General features: G+C 45.5%; 1 protein-coding gene across 2 annotated transcripts in view; it reads left to right on the forward strand.

Moving 5' to 3' along the window:
- LOC149984313 (DEP domain-containing mTOR-interacting protein-like) overlaps positions 1-16,133 on the forward strand; it is a 70,399-nt gene extending 54,266 nt beyond the window's left edge. The window contains exons 9-10 of one of the 2 annotated variants that reach the window (XM_090230664.1): positions 2,041-2,145; positions 11,430-15,470. In XM_090230664.1, the coding sequence (XP_090086790.1) occupies positions 2,041-2,145; positions 11,430-11,558 (234 nt within the window). In that variant the 3' untranslated portion in view covers positions 11,559-15,470. Of the gene's footprint in view, positions 1-2,040; positions 2,146-11,429 lie in introns of both variants that reach the window. The other variant, XM_090230663.1, reaches the window with a different exon arrangement.
- Positions 16,134-18,048: the final 1,915 nt, after the last annotated feature.

The following is an 18,048-nucleotide window of genomic DNA, read 5'->3' on the forward strand; positions in this document are numbered from 1 at the left end:
TATATAGTATGTTTACCCCTCTACATATCTACCTCTATCACTCCAGTATCCCTGTACATTGTTAATATGGTACTGAACTGACCCTGTATATAGTATGTTTACCCCTCTACATATCTACCTCCATCACTCCAGTATCCCTGTACATTGTTAATATGGTACTGAACTGACCCTGTATATAGTATGTTTACCCCTCTACATATCTACCTCTATCACTCCAGTGTCCCTGTACATTGTTAATATGGTACTGAACTGACCCTGTATATAGTATGTTTACCCCTCTACATATCTACCTCTATCACTCCAGTATCCCTGTACATTGTTAATATGGTACTGAACTGATCCTGTATATAGTATGTTTACCCCTCTACATATCTACCTCCATCACTCCAGTATCCCTGTACATTGTTAATATGGTACTGAACTGATCCTGTATATAGTATGTTTACCCCTCTACATCTAAATGTCATTTTATACTTTAGACTGTATTCATATATAGTATTCATTTTAATGTCTGTGTCTATGAGTTTCTAGTAAAATAGACCACATGGTTCAAGAGGAAATAGCCTAATGAAAAAAGCATCTAATCAACATTGGCATTATTATCAACTAACTCTGCAACTTCCAACGTTTGACTTTCATCACAACTGCCTCCCAGGTTGGCGACAAAGCATTTACAATAAATAAATCTAATGGATATTTATGAAACCCTCATATTAAACACCCATTGTATTTACTAAGTTGATGGTTATATTTAGGATGTTTCACAGCTTTGTCATTCTATATAATATATATATATATATTTAAACACTTATCTTATTTGATTGTTTTATATATTTTTACATGTGATAAGGACACACAGAGGACCAGAAATAACACACAACTGTGATATTTTTTAAATATTTTTTAACATCCTTAAGTTACTAAAATAATGGTAGTTTCCTGGTAAAGTTTCCAGTAATTATACCCTCCCTTTGCCACCCTAACCCACACACACATTCTACTGTCACCCGAAGATGGCATGTCCACATCCCACACACAGTATACACACACTCTGGCCTGCATGGTCTGATCCACAGACGATTCTCCTCCTTACCGGGTCTGATATTCACCAGGGAATCAGGCTGAATACACTACTGATACCAGTTCATATTAGACTGGGTGGGACACATCATCACTCCTAACAGACTGACCGGATTGGCTCTGGGCTCTGCCTGAGATGACCCTCTTGTGTTCTGAAATGGAATGCTTGTCTGAGTAGGTTCTTAGAAGCCTCATGAGAGAGATCTGATAAGGGCTGTTACAGCACGCGCAAACACACCACACACACACCCTAACCCTAAAATAGCCTCTGTCCTTGTGGGGGTGTAGGAAATGTCCCCTACTTTTGGGGAATTCCAGTATCCACGAGGATAGTAATACACACACACACACACACACACACACACAGTTAAAAACAACACTTCATGTTACTTCTGCATAACAAACATTACAGTCCCTGACAGATACATTTTAGAGAATGATGGAACATCAAAATCATCCTACAACACTGTTGCATCTCATGTCATGCCCCCTGTAGCGCGGTGTCATGCCCCCTGTAGCGCGGTGTCATGCCCCCTGTAGCGCGGTGTCATGCCCCCTGTAGCGCAGTGTCATGCCCCCTGTAGCGCGGTGTCATGCCCCCGTAGCGCGGTGTCATACCCCTGTAGCGCGGTGTCATGCCCCTGTAGCGCGGTGTCATGCCCCCCGTAGCGCGGTGTCATGCCCCCCGTAGCGCGGTGTCATGCCCCCCGTAGCGCGGTGTCAGGCCCCCCGTAGCGCGGGGTCAGGCCCCCCGTAGCGCGGGGTCAGGCCCCCCGTAGCGCGGGGTCAGGCCCCCCGTAGCGCGGTGTCAGGCCCCCCGTAGCGCGGTGTCAGGCCCCCCGTAGCGCGGTGTCAGGCCCCCCGTAGCGCGGTGTCAACCTTTTTAATCACACCAACCCTGTTGTTTCTAGCTCTCTGCTTTAATGCTCTTTTTAAATACATTTTGACTTGCCTCCTCAGATCGTGGGGGATGCGGTGGGCTGGGGCTTCGTGGTGCGGGGCAGTAAGCCCTGCCACATCCAGGCTGTCGACCCCAGTGGTCCCGCAGCAGCAGCTGGGATGAAGGTATGTAACACACACACACACACACACACACGCATACCATCACACACACACACACACTCCACTGCCAGCTGGGAGTAGAGAGCACTGACCTAAACAATGGGGAGGGGGGAGGAAGGAAGGGAGAAGGGAATTAGTGAGGGAGGAGAGACAGAGGGAGCAGGAGAGGAGAGATGTGAAAGAGAGGGGCATGGAGAGGAGAGAGACCAGGGGAAGGAGTGAGGGAGGGGAGAGGGAGCAAGAGAGGAGAGATGTGAAAGGGAGGGGCATGGAGAGGAGAGAGACCAGGGGAAGGAGTGAGGGAGGGGAGAGGGAGCAAGAGAGGAGAGATGTGAAAGGGAGGGGCATGGAGAGGAGAGAGACCAGGGGAAGGAGTGAGGGAGGGGAGAGGGAGCAGGAGAGGAGAGATGTGAAAGGGAGGGGCATGGAGAGGAGAGAGACCAGGGGAAGGAGTGAGGGAGGGGAGAGGGAGCAAGAGAGGAGAGATGTGAAAGGGAGGGGCATGGAGAGGAGAGAGACCAGGGGAAGGAGTGAGGGAGGGGAGAGGGAGCAAGAGAGGAGAGATGTGAAAGGGAGGGGCATGGAGAGGAGAGAGACCAGGGGAAGGAGTGAGGGAGGGGAGAGGGAGCAGGAGAGGAGAGATGTGAAAGGGAGGGGCATGGAGAGGAGAGAGACCAGGGGAAGGAGTGAGGGAGGAGAGCAGAAGGAAGGGGGAGGAGAGCAGAAGGAAGGGGGAGGAGAGCAGAAGGAAGGGGGAGGAGAGCAGAAGGAAGGGGGAGGAGAGCAGAAGGAAGGGGAGGAGAGAAGTGAACTAAGACGAAGGAGCCGTAGCTAAATTAACTTTAATAAAAAAAAAAAACTTGTTATCAATATTGAAGATAGTGTCACTTCTGTCACATTTTATCACCATAAAAACATGTGCTATGTTTCTACCTCTCCCCCTCCCTTTCTCCTCTCTCCCTATTCCCCTCCCTCTCTCCTCTCCTCTCTCCCTCTTCCCCTCCCTTTCTCCTCTCCTCTCTCCCTCTTCCCCTCCCTTTCTCCTCTCCTCTCTCCCCATTCCCCTCCCTTTCTCATCTCCTCTCTTCCCCTCTCTTTCTCCTCTCCTCGTCTCTTGCAAGTCAAGAGCAGAGCTGGCTCCATCCCATAGAAATCAAGCTGATGCAGTAATAACGGATCTGTGCAGCCAGGGGTTTGTGTCCCAAATGGCACCCTATGTAGTGCACTACTTTAGACCATAGACCTATGGGCCCTGTTCAAACGTAGTGCACTACATAGGGAATATGGTGATATTCTGGACACAAGCAGTCAGTTACGCAACACTAAATGCTGTTCTCTCTGCATGGTTGTTGATGCTTCTTATATAAGCCATGTTGGTCAGACAGCCTGAAGACTTACTGCCTGCCTTTCCTCTGTGGTAAAACAGGCTCTGACTGAAGCCTTGTGTTTACTGCCTGCCTTTCCTCTGTGGTAAAACAGGCTCTGACTGAAGCCTTGTGTTTACTGCCTGCCTTTCCTCTGTGGTAAAACAGGCTCTGACTGAAGCCTTGTGTTTACTGCCTGCCTTTCCTCTGTGGTAAAACAGGCTCTGACTGAAGCCTTGTATTTACTGCCTGCCTTTCCTCTGTGGTAAAACAGGCTCTGACTGAAGCCTTGTGTTTACTGCCTGCCTTTCCTCTGTGGTAAAACAGGCTCTGACTGAAGCCTTGTGTTTACTGCCTGCCTTTCCTCTGTGGTAAAACAGGCTCTGACTGAAGCCTTGTGTTTACTGCCTGCCTTTCCTCTGTGGTAAAACAGGCTCTGACTGAAGCCTTGTGTTTACTGCCTGCCTTTACTCTGTGGTAAAACAGGCTCTGACTGAAGCCTTGTGTTTACTGCCTGCCTTTCCTCTGTGGTAAAACAGGCTCTGACTGAAGCCTTGTGTTTACTGCCTGCCTTTACTCTGTGGTAAAACAGGCTCTGACTGAAGCCTTGTGTTTACTGCCTGCCTTTCCTCTGTGGTAAAACCGGCTCTGACTCTCACATTGATCACATGCTGCTGTCTCTTAAGAGGCACTAAAAGCGAGTCACAGCTCTTGAAGTGGCCCATAAACTCTCATTCTATGGGGACCTTTGGAAGGAGATAATGACAGAGAGAGTTGACTCACTGCTTCCAAATGTTAGGTCTAACGTTGCTAGAGCGGCAGTTTTATAATGTTGGTCGAACGTTGCCAGAGTTGAGGTCATTTTATAATATGAATGAGGCAGAACATCTCCGTCATGGTAACCACAGCCATGTAAAACATATAATCACAACACAACAGGAGACAGTAGAGGTCTGAGGAGACTCAGACAACACAACAGGAGACGGTAGAGGTCTGAGGAGACTCAGACAACACAACAGGAGACGGTAGAGGTCTGAGGAGACTCAGACAACACAACAGGAGACAGTAGAGGTCTGAGGAGACTCAGACAACACAACAGGAGACAGTAGAGGTCTGAGGAGACTCAGACAACACAACAGGAGATCGTAGAGGTCTGCTGAGACTCAGGCCATAACAGTAGAGGTCTGAGGAGACTCAGACAACACAACAGGAGACGGTAGAGGTCTGAGGAGACTCAGACAACACAACAGGAGACAGTAGAGGTCTGAGGAGACTCAGACAACACAACAGGAGACAGTAGAGGTCTGAGGAGACTCAGACAACACAACAGGAGATCGTAGAGGTCTGCTGAGACTCAGGCCATAACAGTAGAGGTCTGAGGAGACTCAGACAACACAACAGGAGACAGTAGAGGTCTGTTGACACAGACCACAACAGGAGACAGTAGAGGTCTGTTGACACAGACCACAACAGGAGACAGTAGAGGTCTGCTGAGACTCGGACCACAACAGGAGACAGTAGAGGTCTGCTGAGACTCAGACCACAGGAGACAGTAGAGGTCTGCTGAGACTCAGACCACAACAGGAGACAGTAGAGGTCTGCTGAGACTCAGACCACAACACAACAGGAGACAGTAGAGGTCTGCTGAGACTCAGACCACAACACAACAGGAGACAGTAGAGGTCTGCTGAGACTCAGATCACAACACAACAGGAGACAGTAGAGGTCTGCTGAGACTCAGATCACAACACAACAGGAGACAGTAGAGGTCTGCTGAGACTCAGATCACAACACAACAGGAGACAGTAGAGGTCTGCTGAGACTCAGACCACAACAGGAGACAGTAGAGGTCTGCTGAGACTCAGACCACAACACAACAGGAGACAGTAGAGGTCTGCTGAGACTCAGATCACAACAGGAGACAGTAGAGGTCTGCTGAGACTCAGATCACAACACAACAGGAGACAGTAGAGGTCTGCTGAGACTCAGACCACAACAGGAGACAGTAGAGGTCTGCTGAGACTCAGACCACAACACAACAGGAGACAGTAGAGGTCTGCTGAGACTCAGATCACAACACAACAGGAGACAGTAGAGGTCTGCTGAGACTCAGACCACAACACAACAGGAGACAGTAGAGGTCTGCTGAGACTCAGACCACAACACAACAGGAGACAGTAGAGGTCTGCTGAGACTCAGACCACAACACAACAGGAGACAGTAGAGGTCTGCTGAGACTCAGACCACAACAGGAGACAGTAGAGGTCTGCTGAGACTCAGATCACAACACAACAGGAGACAGTAGAGGTCTGCTGAGACTCAGACCACAACACAACAGGAGACAGTAGAGGTCTGCTGAGACTCAGACCACAACACAACAGGAGACAGTAGAGGTCTGCTGAGACTCAGACCACAACACAACAGGAGACAGTAGAGGTCTGCTGAGACTCAGACCACAACACAACAGGAGACAGTAGAGGTCTGCTGAGACTCAGACCACAACACAACAGGAGACAGTAGAGGTCTGCTGAGACTCAGACCACAACACAACAGGAGACAGTAGAGGTCTGCTGAGACTCAGACCACAACACAACAGGAGACAGTAGAGGTCTGCTGAGACTCAGACCACAACAGGAGACAGTAGAGGTCTGCTGAGACTCAGATCACAACACAACAGGAGACAGTAGAGGTCTGCTGAGACTCAGACCACAACACAACAGGAGACAGTAGAGGTCTGCTGAGACTCAGACCACAACACAACAGGAGACAGTAGAGGTCTGCTGAGACTCAGACCACAACACAACAGGAGACAGTAGAGGTCTGCTGAGACTCAGACCACAACAGGAGATAGTAGAGGTCTGCTGAGACTCAGACCACAACAGGAGATAGTAGAGGTCTGCTGAGACTCAGACAACACAACAGGAGACAGTAGAGGTCTGAGGAGACTCAGACAACACAACAGGAGATAGTAGAGGTCTGCTGAGACTCAGACAACACAACAGGAGACAGTAGAGGTCTGAGGAGACTCAGACCACAACAGGAGACAGTAGAGGTCTGCTGAGACTCAGACAACACAACAGGAGACAGTAGAGGTCTGAGGAGACTCAGACAACACAACAGGAGATAGTAGAGGTCTGCTGAGACTCAGACAACACAACAGGAGACAGTAGAGGTCTGCTGAGACTCAGACCACAACACAACAGGAGATAGTAGAGGTCTGCTGAGACTCAGACAACACAACAGGAGACAGTAGAGGTCTGCTGAGACTCAGACAACACAACAGGAGACAGTAGAGGTCTGCTGAGACTCAGACAACACAACAGGAGACAGTAGAGGTCTGCTGAGACTCAGACCACAACAGGAGACAGTAGAGGTCTGCTGAGACTCAGATCACAACAGGAGATAGTAGAGGTCTAACTATCCATCTCCATCATCTGGAGTGATTGGTAAAGAAAAATATAACCGCAGTTGTTAGACAGAACAATGACTTATACCTTGTCGCCGTGGTAACATAGAACAATGACTTATACCTTGTCGCCGTGGTAACATAGAACAATGACTTATACCCTGTCGCCGTGGTAACACAGAACAATGACTTATACCTTGTCGCCGTGGTAACATAGAACAATGACTTATACCCTGTCGCCGTGGTAACACAGAACAATGACTTATACCTTGTAGCCGTGGTAACATAGAACAATGACTTATACCTTGTCGCCGTGGTAACACAGAACAATGACTTATACCTTGTCGCCGTGGTAACACAGAACAATGACTTATACCCTGTAGCAGGGGTTAGACAGAACAATGACTTATACCCTGTCACCGTGGTAACATAGAACAATGACTTATACCCTGTCACCGTGGTAACACAGAACAATGACTTATACCCTGTAGCAGTGGTAACACAGAACAATGACTTATACCTTGTAGCAGTGGTAACATAGAACAATGACTTATACCCTGTAGCAGGGGTTAGACAGAACAATGACTTATACCCTGTCACCGTGGTAACATAGAACAATGACTTATACCCTGTCACCGTGGTAACACAGAACAATGACTTATACCCTTTAGCCGTGGTAACACAGAACAATGACTTATACCCTGTAGCCGTGGTAACACAGAACAATGACTTATACCCTGTAGCAGTGGTAACACAGAACAATGACTTATACCCTTTAGCCGTGGTAACACAGAACAATGACTTATACCCTGTAGCAGTGGTAACACAGAACAATGACTTATACCCTTTAGCCGTGGTAACACAGAACAATGACTTATACCCTGTAGCAGTGGTAACACAGAACAATGACTTATACCCTTTAGCCGTGGTAACACAGAACAATGACTTATACCCTGTCGCCGTGGTAACACAGAACAATGACTTATACCCTGTCGCCGTGGTAACACAGAACAATGACTTATACCCTGTAGCAGTGGTAACACAGAACAATGACTTATACCCTTTAGCCGTGGTAACACAGAACAATGACTTATACCCTGTCGCCGTGGTAACACAGAACAATGACTTATGCCCTGTCGCCGTGGTAACACAGAACAATGACTTATACCCTGTAGCAGTGGTAACACAGAACAATGACTTATACCCTGTAGCCGTGGTAACATAGAACAATGACTTATACCCTTTAGCCGTGGTAACACAGAACAATGACTTATACCCTGTATCAGTGGTTAGACAGACCAATGACTTATACCTTGTAGCAGTGGTAACATAGAACAATGACTTATACCCTGTATCAGTGGTAACACAGAACAATGACTTATACCCTGTAGCAGTGGTTAGACAGAACAATGACTTATACCTTGTAGCAGTGGTAACATAGAACAATGACTTATACCCTGTAGCAGGGGTTAGACAGAACAATGACTTATACCCTGTCACCGTGGTAACATAGAACAATGACTTATACCCTGTCACTGTGGTAACACAGAACAATGACTTATACCCTGTAGCAGTGGTAACACAGAACAATGACTTATACCTTGTAGCAGTGGTAACATAGAACAATGACTTATACCCTGTAGCAGGGGTTAGACAGAACAATGACTTATACCCTGTCACCGTGGTAACATAGAACAATGACTTATACCCTGTCACCGTGGTAACACAGAACAATGACTTATACCCTGTAGCAGTGGTAACACAGAACAATGACGTATACCCTGTCACCGTGGTAACACAGAACAATGACGTATACCCTGTAGCAGTGGTAACACAGAACAATGACTTATACCCTGTCACCGTGGTAACACAGAACAATGACTTATACCCTGTATCAGTGGTAACACAGAACAATGACTTATACCCTGTTGCAGTGGTAACACAGAACAATGACATATACCCTGTATCAGTGGTAACACAGAACAATGACTTATACCCTGTAGCAGGGGTTAGACAGAGCAATGACTTATACCCTGTATCAGTGGTAACACAGAACAATGACTTATACCCTGTATCAGTGGTAACACAGAACAATGACTTATACCCTGTAGCAGTGGTAACACAGAACAATGACTTATACCCTGTAGCAGTGGTAACACAGAACAATGACTTATACCCTGTCGCCATGGTAACACAGACTTATACCCTGTCGCCGTGGTAACACAGAACAATGACTTATACCCTGTCGCCGTGGTAACACAGAACAATGACTTATACCCTACAACAGTGGTAACACAGAGCAATGACTTATACCCTGTAGCCGTGGTAACACAGAACAATGACTTATACCCTGTAGCAGTGGTAACACAGAACAATGACTTATACCCTGTATCAGTGGTAACACAGAACAATGACTTAAACCCTGTATCAGTGGTAACACAGAACAATGACTTATACCCTGTCACCATGGTAACACAGAACAATGACTTATACCCTGTAGCAGGGGTTAGACAGAGCAATGACTTATACCCTGTATCAGTGGTTAGACAGAGCAATGACTTATACCCTGTAGCAGTGGTTAGACAGAGCAATGACTTATACCCTGTCGCCGTGGTAACACAGAACAATGACTTATACCCTGTAGCAGGGGTTAGACAGAGCAATGACTTATACCCTGTATCAGTGGTAACACAGAACAATGACTTATACCCTGTAACAGTGGTAACACAGAACAATGACTTATACCCTATAGCAGTGGTAACACAGAACAATGACTTAAACCCTGTATCAGTGGTAACACAGAACAATGACTTATACCCTATAGCAGTGGTAACACAGAACAATGACTTATACCCTGTAGCCGTGGTAACACAGAACAGTGACTTATACCCTGTAGCCGTGGTAACACAGAACAATGACTTATACCCTATAGCAGTGGTAACACAGAACAATGATTTATACACTGCAGTTTAACATGGCTCCTTCTCTACAAATTCTCTGCAGCCTAAGATAACCAGTATCTCATTCATTTCAGCCACGGCCTGGCCATGAAACGGTTAACAAACACTTTTTCTGAGAAATGAAGTGCTCTTTTCTAGGAGTATTAACTCCTGAGTGACTGGGGTCTTCTGGGTAACGGTTGACTCGTTGCCAAGAAAAATAAGGGATTGTGTTTTTGATGTAATTTGCAGCGAGGGGATGCTCTAGAATTCCTTCACTGCATGAAATTAGGGTGAAGTTGAGACAATGGCTTGCCATGTTGCAAAACAGTCCTAAAACATGTTTGTTTTTGCCAACACTGTTGCAATAGTGAGTCAGCAATCAAATCAAATGTTTCTCCCATCGAGAGCTAACTCTCCTGTCCCGTTCGGTGTTTCTCCCATCGAGAGCTAACTCTCCTGTCCCGTTCAGTGTTTCTCCCATCGAGAGCTAACTATCCTGTCCCGTTCTGTTGTTTCTCCCATCGAGAGCTAACTCTCCTCTCCCTTTCTCTGTTGTTTCTCCCATCGAGAGCTAACTCTCCTCTCCCTTTCTCTGTTGTTTCTCCCATCGAGAGCTAACTCTCCTCTCCCTTTCTCTGTTGTTTCTCCCATCGAGAGCTAACTCTCCTCTCCCTTTCTCTGTTGTTTCTCCCATCGAGAGCTAACTCTCCTCTCCCTTTCTCTGTTGTTTCTCCCATCGAGAGCTAACTCTCCTCTCCCTTTCTCTGTTGTTTCTCCCATCGAGAGCTAACTCTCCTCTCCCTTTCTCTGTTGTTTCTCCCATCGAGAGCTAACGCTCCTCTCCCTTTCTCTGTTGTTTCTCCCATCGAGAGCTAACTCTCCTCTCCCTTTCTCTGTTGTTTCTCCCATCGAGAGCTAACTCTCCACTCCCTTTCTGTTGTTTCTCCCATCGAGAGCTAACTCTCCTCTCCCTTTCTCTGTTGTTTCTCCCATCGAGAGCTAACTCTCCTCTCCCTTTCTGTTGTTTCTCCCATCGAGAGCTAACTCTCCCTTTCTGTTGTTACTTCCATCGAGAGCTAACTCTCCTCTCCCTTTCTCTGTTTCTCCAATCGAGAGCTAACTCTTCTCTCCCTTTCTCTGGTTTATCCCATCGAGAGCTAACTCTCCTCTCCCGTTCTGTGTTTCTCCCATCGAGAGCTAACTCTCCTCTCCCTTTCTGTTGTTTCTCCCATCGAGAGCTAACTCTCCTCTCCCTTTCTCTGTTGTTTCTCCCATCGAGAGCTAACTCTCCTCTCCCTTTCTCTGTTTATCCCATCGAGAGCTAACTCTCCTCTCCCTTTCGCTGGTTTATCCCATTGAGAGCTAACTCTCCTCTCCCTTTCTCTGTTGTTTCTCCCATCGAGAGCTAACTCTCCTCTCCCTTTCTCTGTTGTTTCTCCCATCGAGAGCTAACTCTCCTCTCCCATTCTGTGTTTCTCCCATCGAGAGCTAACTCCTCTCCCTTTCTGTTGTTTCTCCCATAGAGAAATGCATGTGTAGACATGGCTAACTCCTCTGTTCTTCTCCCTCCTCTAGGTGTGTCAGTTTGTGGTCTCGGTCAACGGGCTAAACGTGCTGTCTCTGGACTACAGGACAGTCAGTAACCTCATCCTGACCGGGCCCAGGACCGTTGTCATGGAAGTCATGGAGGAAGCAGATTACTGAAGAGGCAGGCTATCACGTGGCAGGGGGCGTGGCTGAGCAGAGTAGACCCAAGGCAGACTCTAAAGACACCATAGAGATAGAAGTGTCTTTATGGAACTCTTTGGGAAACTCTCTCTGGGCTTCTAACTCTCTGGGAAACTCTCTCTGGGCTTCTAACTCTATGGGAAACTCTCTCTGGGCTTCTAACTCTCTGGGAAACTCTCTCTGGGCTTCTAACTCTATGGGAAACTCTCTCTGGGCTTCTAACTCTATGGGAAACTCTCTCTGGGCTTCTAACTCTATGGGAAACTCTCTCTGGGCTTCTAACTCTATGGGAAACTCTCTCTGGGCTTCTAACTCTATGGGAAACTCTCTCTGGGCTTCTAACTCTATGGGAAACTCTCTCTGGGCTTCTAACTCTATGGGAAGACTCAAGCTCTGCCAGCCACCACCCACGTCTCTTTCCTATTGGACGCTGCTTCCCTCTGATGGCCGCCAATAGAACTGCTTGGAGAAGAGAGATGGACATTAGTTACTCTGTTAGATACACACATCTTGTCATTGGTCTCCTGTCTCATCTGTCTAGTTGATGTTGAGACATCAGATGGACCCTGATAACATAACAGCCCCCTGCTTCTTGATTTAGGGGACTGTGCCCTGCTGTCCCCTTCTGGTTTCTCACTGTCTCCTGTGGTCTGTGTTTTCTTTATGTATTGATGGTACTACCTACCCATGTGTGAAGCTGTTTGGGGAGAGACAGTTCTGGACCTGTCTAGATCTGTCTGTCTTTCTCTATCCCGGGATGAGATGTGGTGAAGTTGAAGACAGGCCTGAAGGAGACGGGCGGCATATCATTCGGGACAGGCCTGAAGGAGACGGGCAGCATATCATTCGGGACAGGCCTGAAGGAGACAGGCAGCATATCATTCGGGACAGGCCTGAAGGAGACGGGCAGCATATAATTCGGGACAGGCCTGAAGGATACAGGCAGCATATCATTCGGGACAGGCCTGAAGGAGACGGGCAGCATATCATTCGGGACAGGCCTGAAGGAGACGGGCAGCATATCATTCGGGACAGGCCTGAAGGAGACGGGCGGCATATCATTCGGGACAGGCCTGAAGGAGACGGGCAGCATATCATTTGGGACAGGCCTGAAGGAGACGGGCAGCATATCATTCGGGACAGGCCTGAAGGAGACGGGCAGCATATCATTCGGGACAGGCCTGAAGGAGACGGGCAGCATATCATTCGGGACAGGCCTGAAGGAGACGGGCAGCATATCATTCGGGACAGGCCTGAAGGAGACAGGCAGCATATCATTTGGGACAGGCCTGAAGGAGACGGGCAGCATATAATTCGGGACAGGCCTGAAGGAGACGGGCGGCATATCATTTAGGACAGGCCTGAAGGAGACGGGCGGCATATCATTTAGGACAGGCCTGAAGGAGACGGGCGGCATATCATTCGGGACAGGCCTGAAGGAGACAGGCGGCATATCATTCGGGACAGGCCTGAAGGAGACGGGCGGCATATCATTTAGGACAGGCCTGAAGGAGACAGGCGGCATATCATTTAGGACAGGAGTGTGAACCATTAACAAGTGACTGTTCAATCCTCTGGGCCACATGATGCAAACCACGTCCAACTAATCCAGAGCTGTTTGGACGTGTGACACAGATACCAGCCTGGTTCCACTGTGCCGTTGGCTAGAGATCACTCACTATACATTGTGGTAGTTGTGTGAAGTTGGCCTTAGTTTAACCAAGCAAACAGGGTTGTAATATTGTTCATGTTTATGCAGGACTAATTGTTGTCGATGATATGTCTTTTCCCTGTACACTTAGGGCGAGTTTCCCGGACAACAAATCCTGGACTAAAAAATCTAAATCAATAGATATTCTCCATTTGAAAGTCCAAGATTATTCTTTGTTCAGGAAATCGTCCTTTTGAAGACAAAGTAGGTAGCTACTGGCTAGTTAATGAGGTAACACTTGACTGGATGGTTCTACTGTCTGTAGGCCTGAATATCATGGTTATAATTACCACATAAAGGATATGACTCAGTATATAGACCAAAAGGTTGCACCTGTAACAACTACCTTCACTCTGTCATGACACAACCAACCATTACCCATCAGGCCCCTTTCCCAGACATGCATTTTGCCTCGTCTTGGACTAGAAGGCAAGCTGAAGGGAGAATCTCCCGTTGAAAGAGGTTTTTGGTCCAGGGAATCTGCTCATGGTGATTATAAATGGGGTGGTTTGCATAGTTTTCTAAGATTTATAATGTGTAATGACCGTGATGAGTCTGTTTCTTTAGCTCCGGCATTGAGGCCTATGATGACACCCACCTGTTACCAATAAGCCGAATGTGGATGTCGTATATCCACTATAGTCCCTAGTCTTTCAGAAGTGGCATGTTCCACACTTACCGTCAATTCTATAATATATGGATATGTTAACATATATATATATTTAATGTAGATCTGTGTATGGATGTAGGCTGACTAAGGCACTTTAAAAAATGAAAATAACTGTTTGCATCAGTTTGTTTTCTAGTTAAAATGTCAGAAAATGGATAGTGTGTTAAGACGTCACGATACTGTACCATCCTGAAACATAAACACATGATGATCAACCCTTTCTATTCGCCATCAGACCCGGTTCTACTTGTATTTAAGAAGGAGAAAGGGGTTTTATTTCGGTAGCTAGCTGTGAATTTAAAGTAGAAGAACTATTGATGGCACGAGAGAAACAATCTATGGCAGTATTTAATAACAGAGTCATCTGTAGCTCAGTGTACCAGGGTCAACTGTGGTCTTATGACATCACTTCCTGGTCAGATAAAGTAGCCTAGGTTCATCGTAAGATTTAATAATAATAATAATAATAATAAAAGAATAGCAGTACAAGCTCTATGTTCATCTTTCTTCGATATGCAGTGTTGTTGTTTACCATAATGTCAAGCCTCAAATCATTAGGTTTGTTTTTTTGTTTGTTTTTGGTAAACAACAGTCACTTTTTGACAAGCTAGGATTCTGTGTCCTTTTTATAATGTGCTTAAGTGTGTAAAGCAACAAAATGCATCATACACTTACATAGTTTCTTGAATGTAGTGCTTGCTAACGATCCAGGGTTATTTTTTCAGGACTGATATATCATTGGTTAAGCTCTCACTATGAACATTAGACATCAGTGATTGGGTGAATGGCTGCTCTCACTATGAACATTAGACATCAGTGATTGGGTGAATGGCTGCTCTCACTAAGAACATTAGGCATCAGTGATTGGGTAAATGGCTGCTCTCACTAAGAACATTAGACATCAGTGATTGGGTGAATGGCTGCTCTCACTAAGAACATTAGACATCAGTGATTGGGTGAATGGCTGCTCTCACTAAGAACATTAGACATCAGTGATTGGGTGACCCACTGCAATGCATGAGGTTTTCGTGGTATGTTGGTTTTACACATTTCTGCTCCACCACCTAGTTTCACTTTAGTCCTGTAATTAATTATTGGTTCTGCCATACAAGGAAAGGCTTGTGTTGTTTGGTTAAGCAAGAACTTAGAGAAATGCACATCACAATGAGTCATTTTAATACTTCAGCTGTTTTTGGTTCCACTTTACTGAAAGCATCCACGGTAAAACGCATGATAACGTGTTATTACCATGAGCCTTTTATAATGTCTTATCAGGCTTATAAAAATGCTTATCATGTATTAACACCTGTGTGTTTTAAACAGACACAATGACCAGAAAGAGCTGGAAATCCAGTCACTATTGGAACTTCTTAAATGTGCCATGTTATACATGTTGAAACATTTGCCTTAATAACTTTTTGATTTTGCTGCACGTCTTTTCAGTTGGTGGTCGTTTTTAATATTTGAATATCTTCTCCTTAATTAAAGGGTTCACTATGCAATCCTCTTCCTGATCTGTCTTACTATATGAACCTTCTGCTGATTATTTTACAGACTGGACATCTTTTATTTTATTCTTGACAATCAGTGTTTTCTTGATACACAAGGTCTGAGTTTCCAAATGTTAGTGCACTACTTTGGACCAGGGCCCAGTGGTGGTGGGGGGGGGGGGGGGGTTATATCACTATATAGGGAATAGAATGCCATTTGGGACGCTACAGAGATCTGAACAGCACAATGACCTGTGACGGCAGTACGGATAGAGATACAACCTGCCACGTACTCTCTGCTTCATAGAAGGTTTTACTGAATGAATCAATGACTTTTTGATTTAAAAATATAAACAAATCTGTTTATTTTTACCAATCAGTCAGCAGCTCATTTTAAAGGGATTCATTCATCTACAGATCATTATGTTCATTAATAATCTATGTACATTAAATGATCTAGATTACACTCTGGGCTCACAAAGTGACTATATAAAGGCTTTAATAGCAGTTTGTGTACATACATTTTATAAAATACATTGTGTGGATGAATGAATGTCAGGATAATGAAAATAAATAAGCTCATGTCTGGCATCACGTCTGTGTTGTGCAATGCAGCTAAAGGCATAAAGTTCATATGTAAAGTTCACATGTGTTTTAATAAACATACTGGTTTGGTTCAACATGTATTTATTTATTTACTTCCTGTTAAAGTTAGTTTGGTCAAATGACTTACCTAATCATGTATTAATTAATGGTTAGTAAATAGTCACAAACTCCGTCTCAGATGGACCACTAGGCCTCACATCAGGTGTATTCAACTCTGACCCTACGAGGTCCGGAACCTGCTGGTTTTCTGTTCTACCTAATCATTAATTGCAACCACCTGGTGTCTCAGGTCTAAATCAGCCTCTGATTAGAGTGGAACAGTGACTGGTGTCTCAGGTCTAAATCAGCCTCTGATTAGAGGGGAACAGTGACTGGTGTCTCAGGTCTAAATCAGCCTCTGGTTAGAGGTGGAACAGTGACTGGTGTCTCAGGTCTAAATCAGCCTCTGATTAGAGGGGAACAGTGACTGGTGTCTCAGGTCTAAATCAGCCTCTGATTAGAGGGGAACAGTGACTGGTGTCTCAGGTCTAAATCAGCCTCTGGTTAGAGGTGGAACAGTGACTGGTGTCTCAGGTCTAAATCAGCCTCTGATTAGAGGGGGACAGTGACTGGTGTCTCAGGTCTAAATCAGTCCCTGATTAGAGGGGAACAGTGACTGGTGTCTCAGGTCTAAATCGGCCTCTGATTAGAGGGGTACAGTGACTGGTGTCTCAGGTCTAAATCGGCCTCTGATTAGAGGGGTACAGTGACTGGTGTCTCAGGTCTAAATCGGCCTCTGATTAGAGGGGAACAGTGACTGGTGTCTCAGGTCTAAATCAGTCCCTGATTAGAGGGGAACAGTGACTGGTTATTCCCTACCACAGCTAATCTCTACCATTGTAACGCAGAGTTGTCATAATGCTTCAGTAATTGTACATTACACCAGGGGTGTCAGACACAATATAAGTAACCTAATGTATGTCCCTTTAACTGCCCTGAATGCCTCTACTGAACCTACAGCTATTGTATGCAGTAATCATGTGCCTATGAACCAGAGTTATACTGTTAGCACTGAGCCGGTGTGCACTAGGAGGAAGTCCACTGTGAGCAGCTCACCCTTCACTAGCATAAAGAACACGAGCACATCTACTGCCGCTAAGCTTCCCAGTAAAGCAATGAAACCAAGTAAGCTTTCCAGAAGAAAAGTGCTCAAAATAACCCACGGTAATATATGTAGCTTAAGAAACAAGGTTCATGAAATCCAATAATTTGCTAGTCAGAATAGTAACAGATGACATTCATATCTCTGAAACATAGAGGAATTAAATTCCTATATGTTTATTACCCAATTCAATTAAAACACTCAGCCCATTTCTAAGGATTTGTAAGAAACTTATTTGCATAAAATGGGCGGAGACCAGTCTCAAAATCAAGCACTAGCGTTTATTCTCGAGAGTACTGAACATGATACAATTTACAACAGGTTATAAACTGAAAATGACATCATTAGGTTTCAAACTGTCCCGTCTCTCCTCCACTCCAGTACAATGGCAGTATAGTTCTCAAGCCTTCCTACATCATCCTTCACTAGTTTAGATAATTTATGACAAGGCCAAGGCCTCCCTGTGTAGATAAGCATTCTAGCCAGTCTGACGATATAGTTCATTCATTTCTACCAAGGAACAGACAGTCATTGTTCTAATTCTTGATTATATTTACACACATTATATTCAGTACTAGGATTAAAATAAAATGCATACATCTATACAGTAACATAATAGTATTCTGATTAGTCAGTCCTGATTGAAATGTATACATAATTAGTCATTATTGATTTTTTTAAAAATCCCTTAACAGAAACTCTTGTGACGATAAAGTGGTAGCAATAGAAGGCTATAACATTTATAGAAAAGATAGAAATGCCAATGGTGGAGGTGTTGCTGAGGGTGCTAGAGTGTGCTAGACAGGCTGAAAGAACTTGACCATTCCAAAGTGACTGGCCTTGACAAC

This window comes from Oncorhynchus mykiss, chromosome 3 (genome assembly GCF_057628025.1).
Source record: "Oncorhynchus mykiss isolate SJ-2025 chromosome 3, ASM5762802v1, whole genome shotgun sequence".
NCBI classification, from domain to species: domain Eukaryota; kingdom Metazoa; phylum Chordata; class Actinopteri; order Salmoniformes; family Salmonidae; genus Oncorhynchus; species Oncorhynchus mykiss.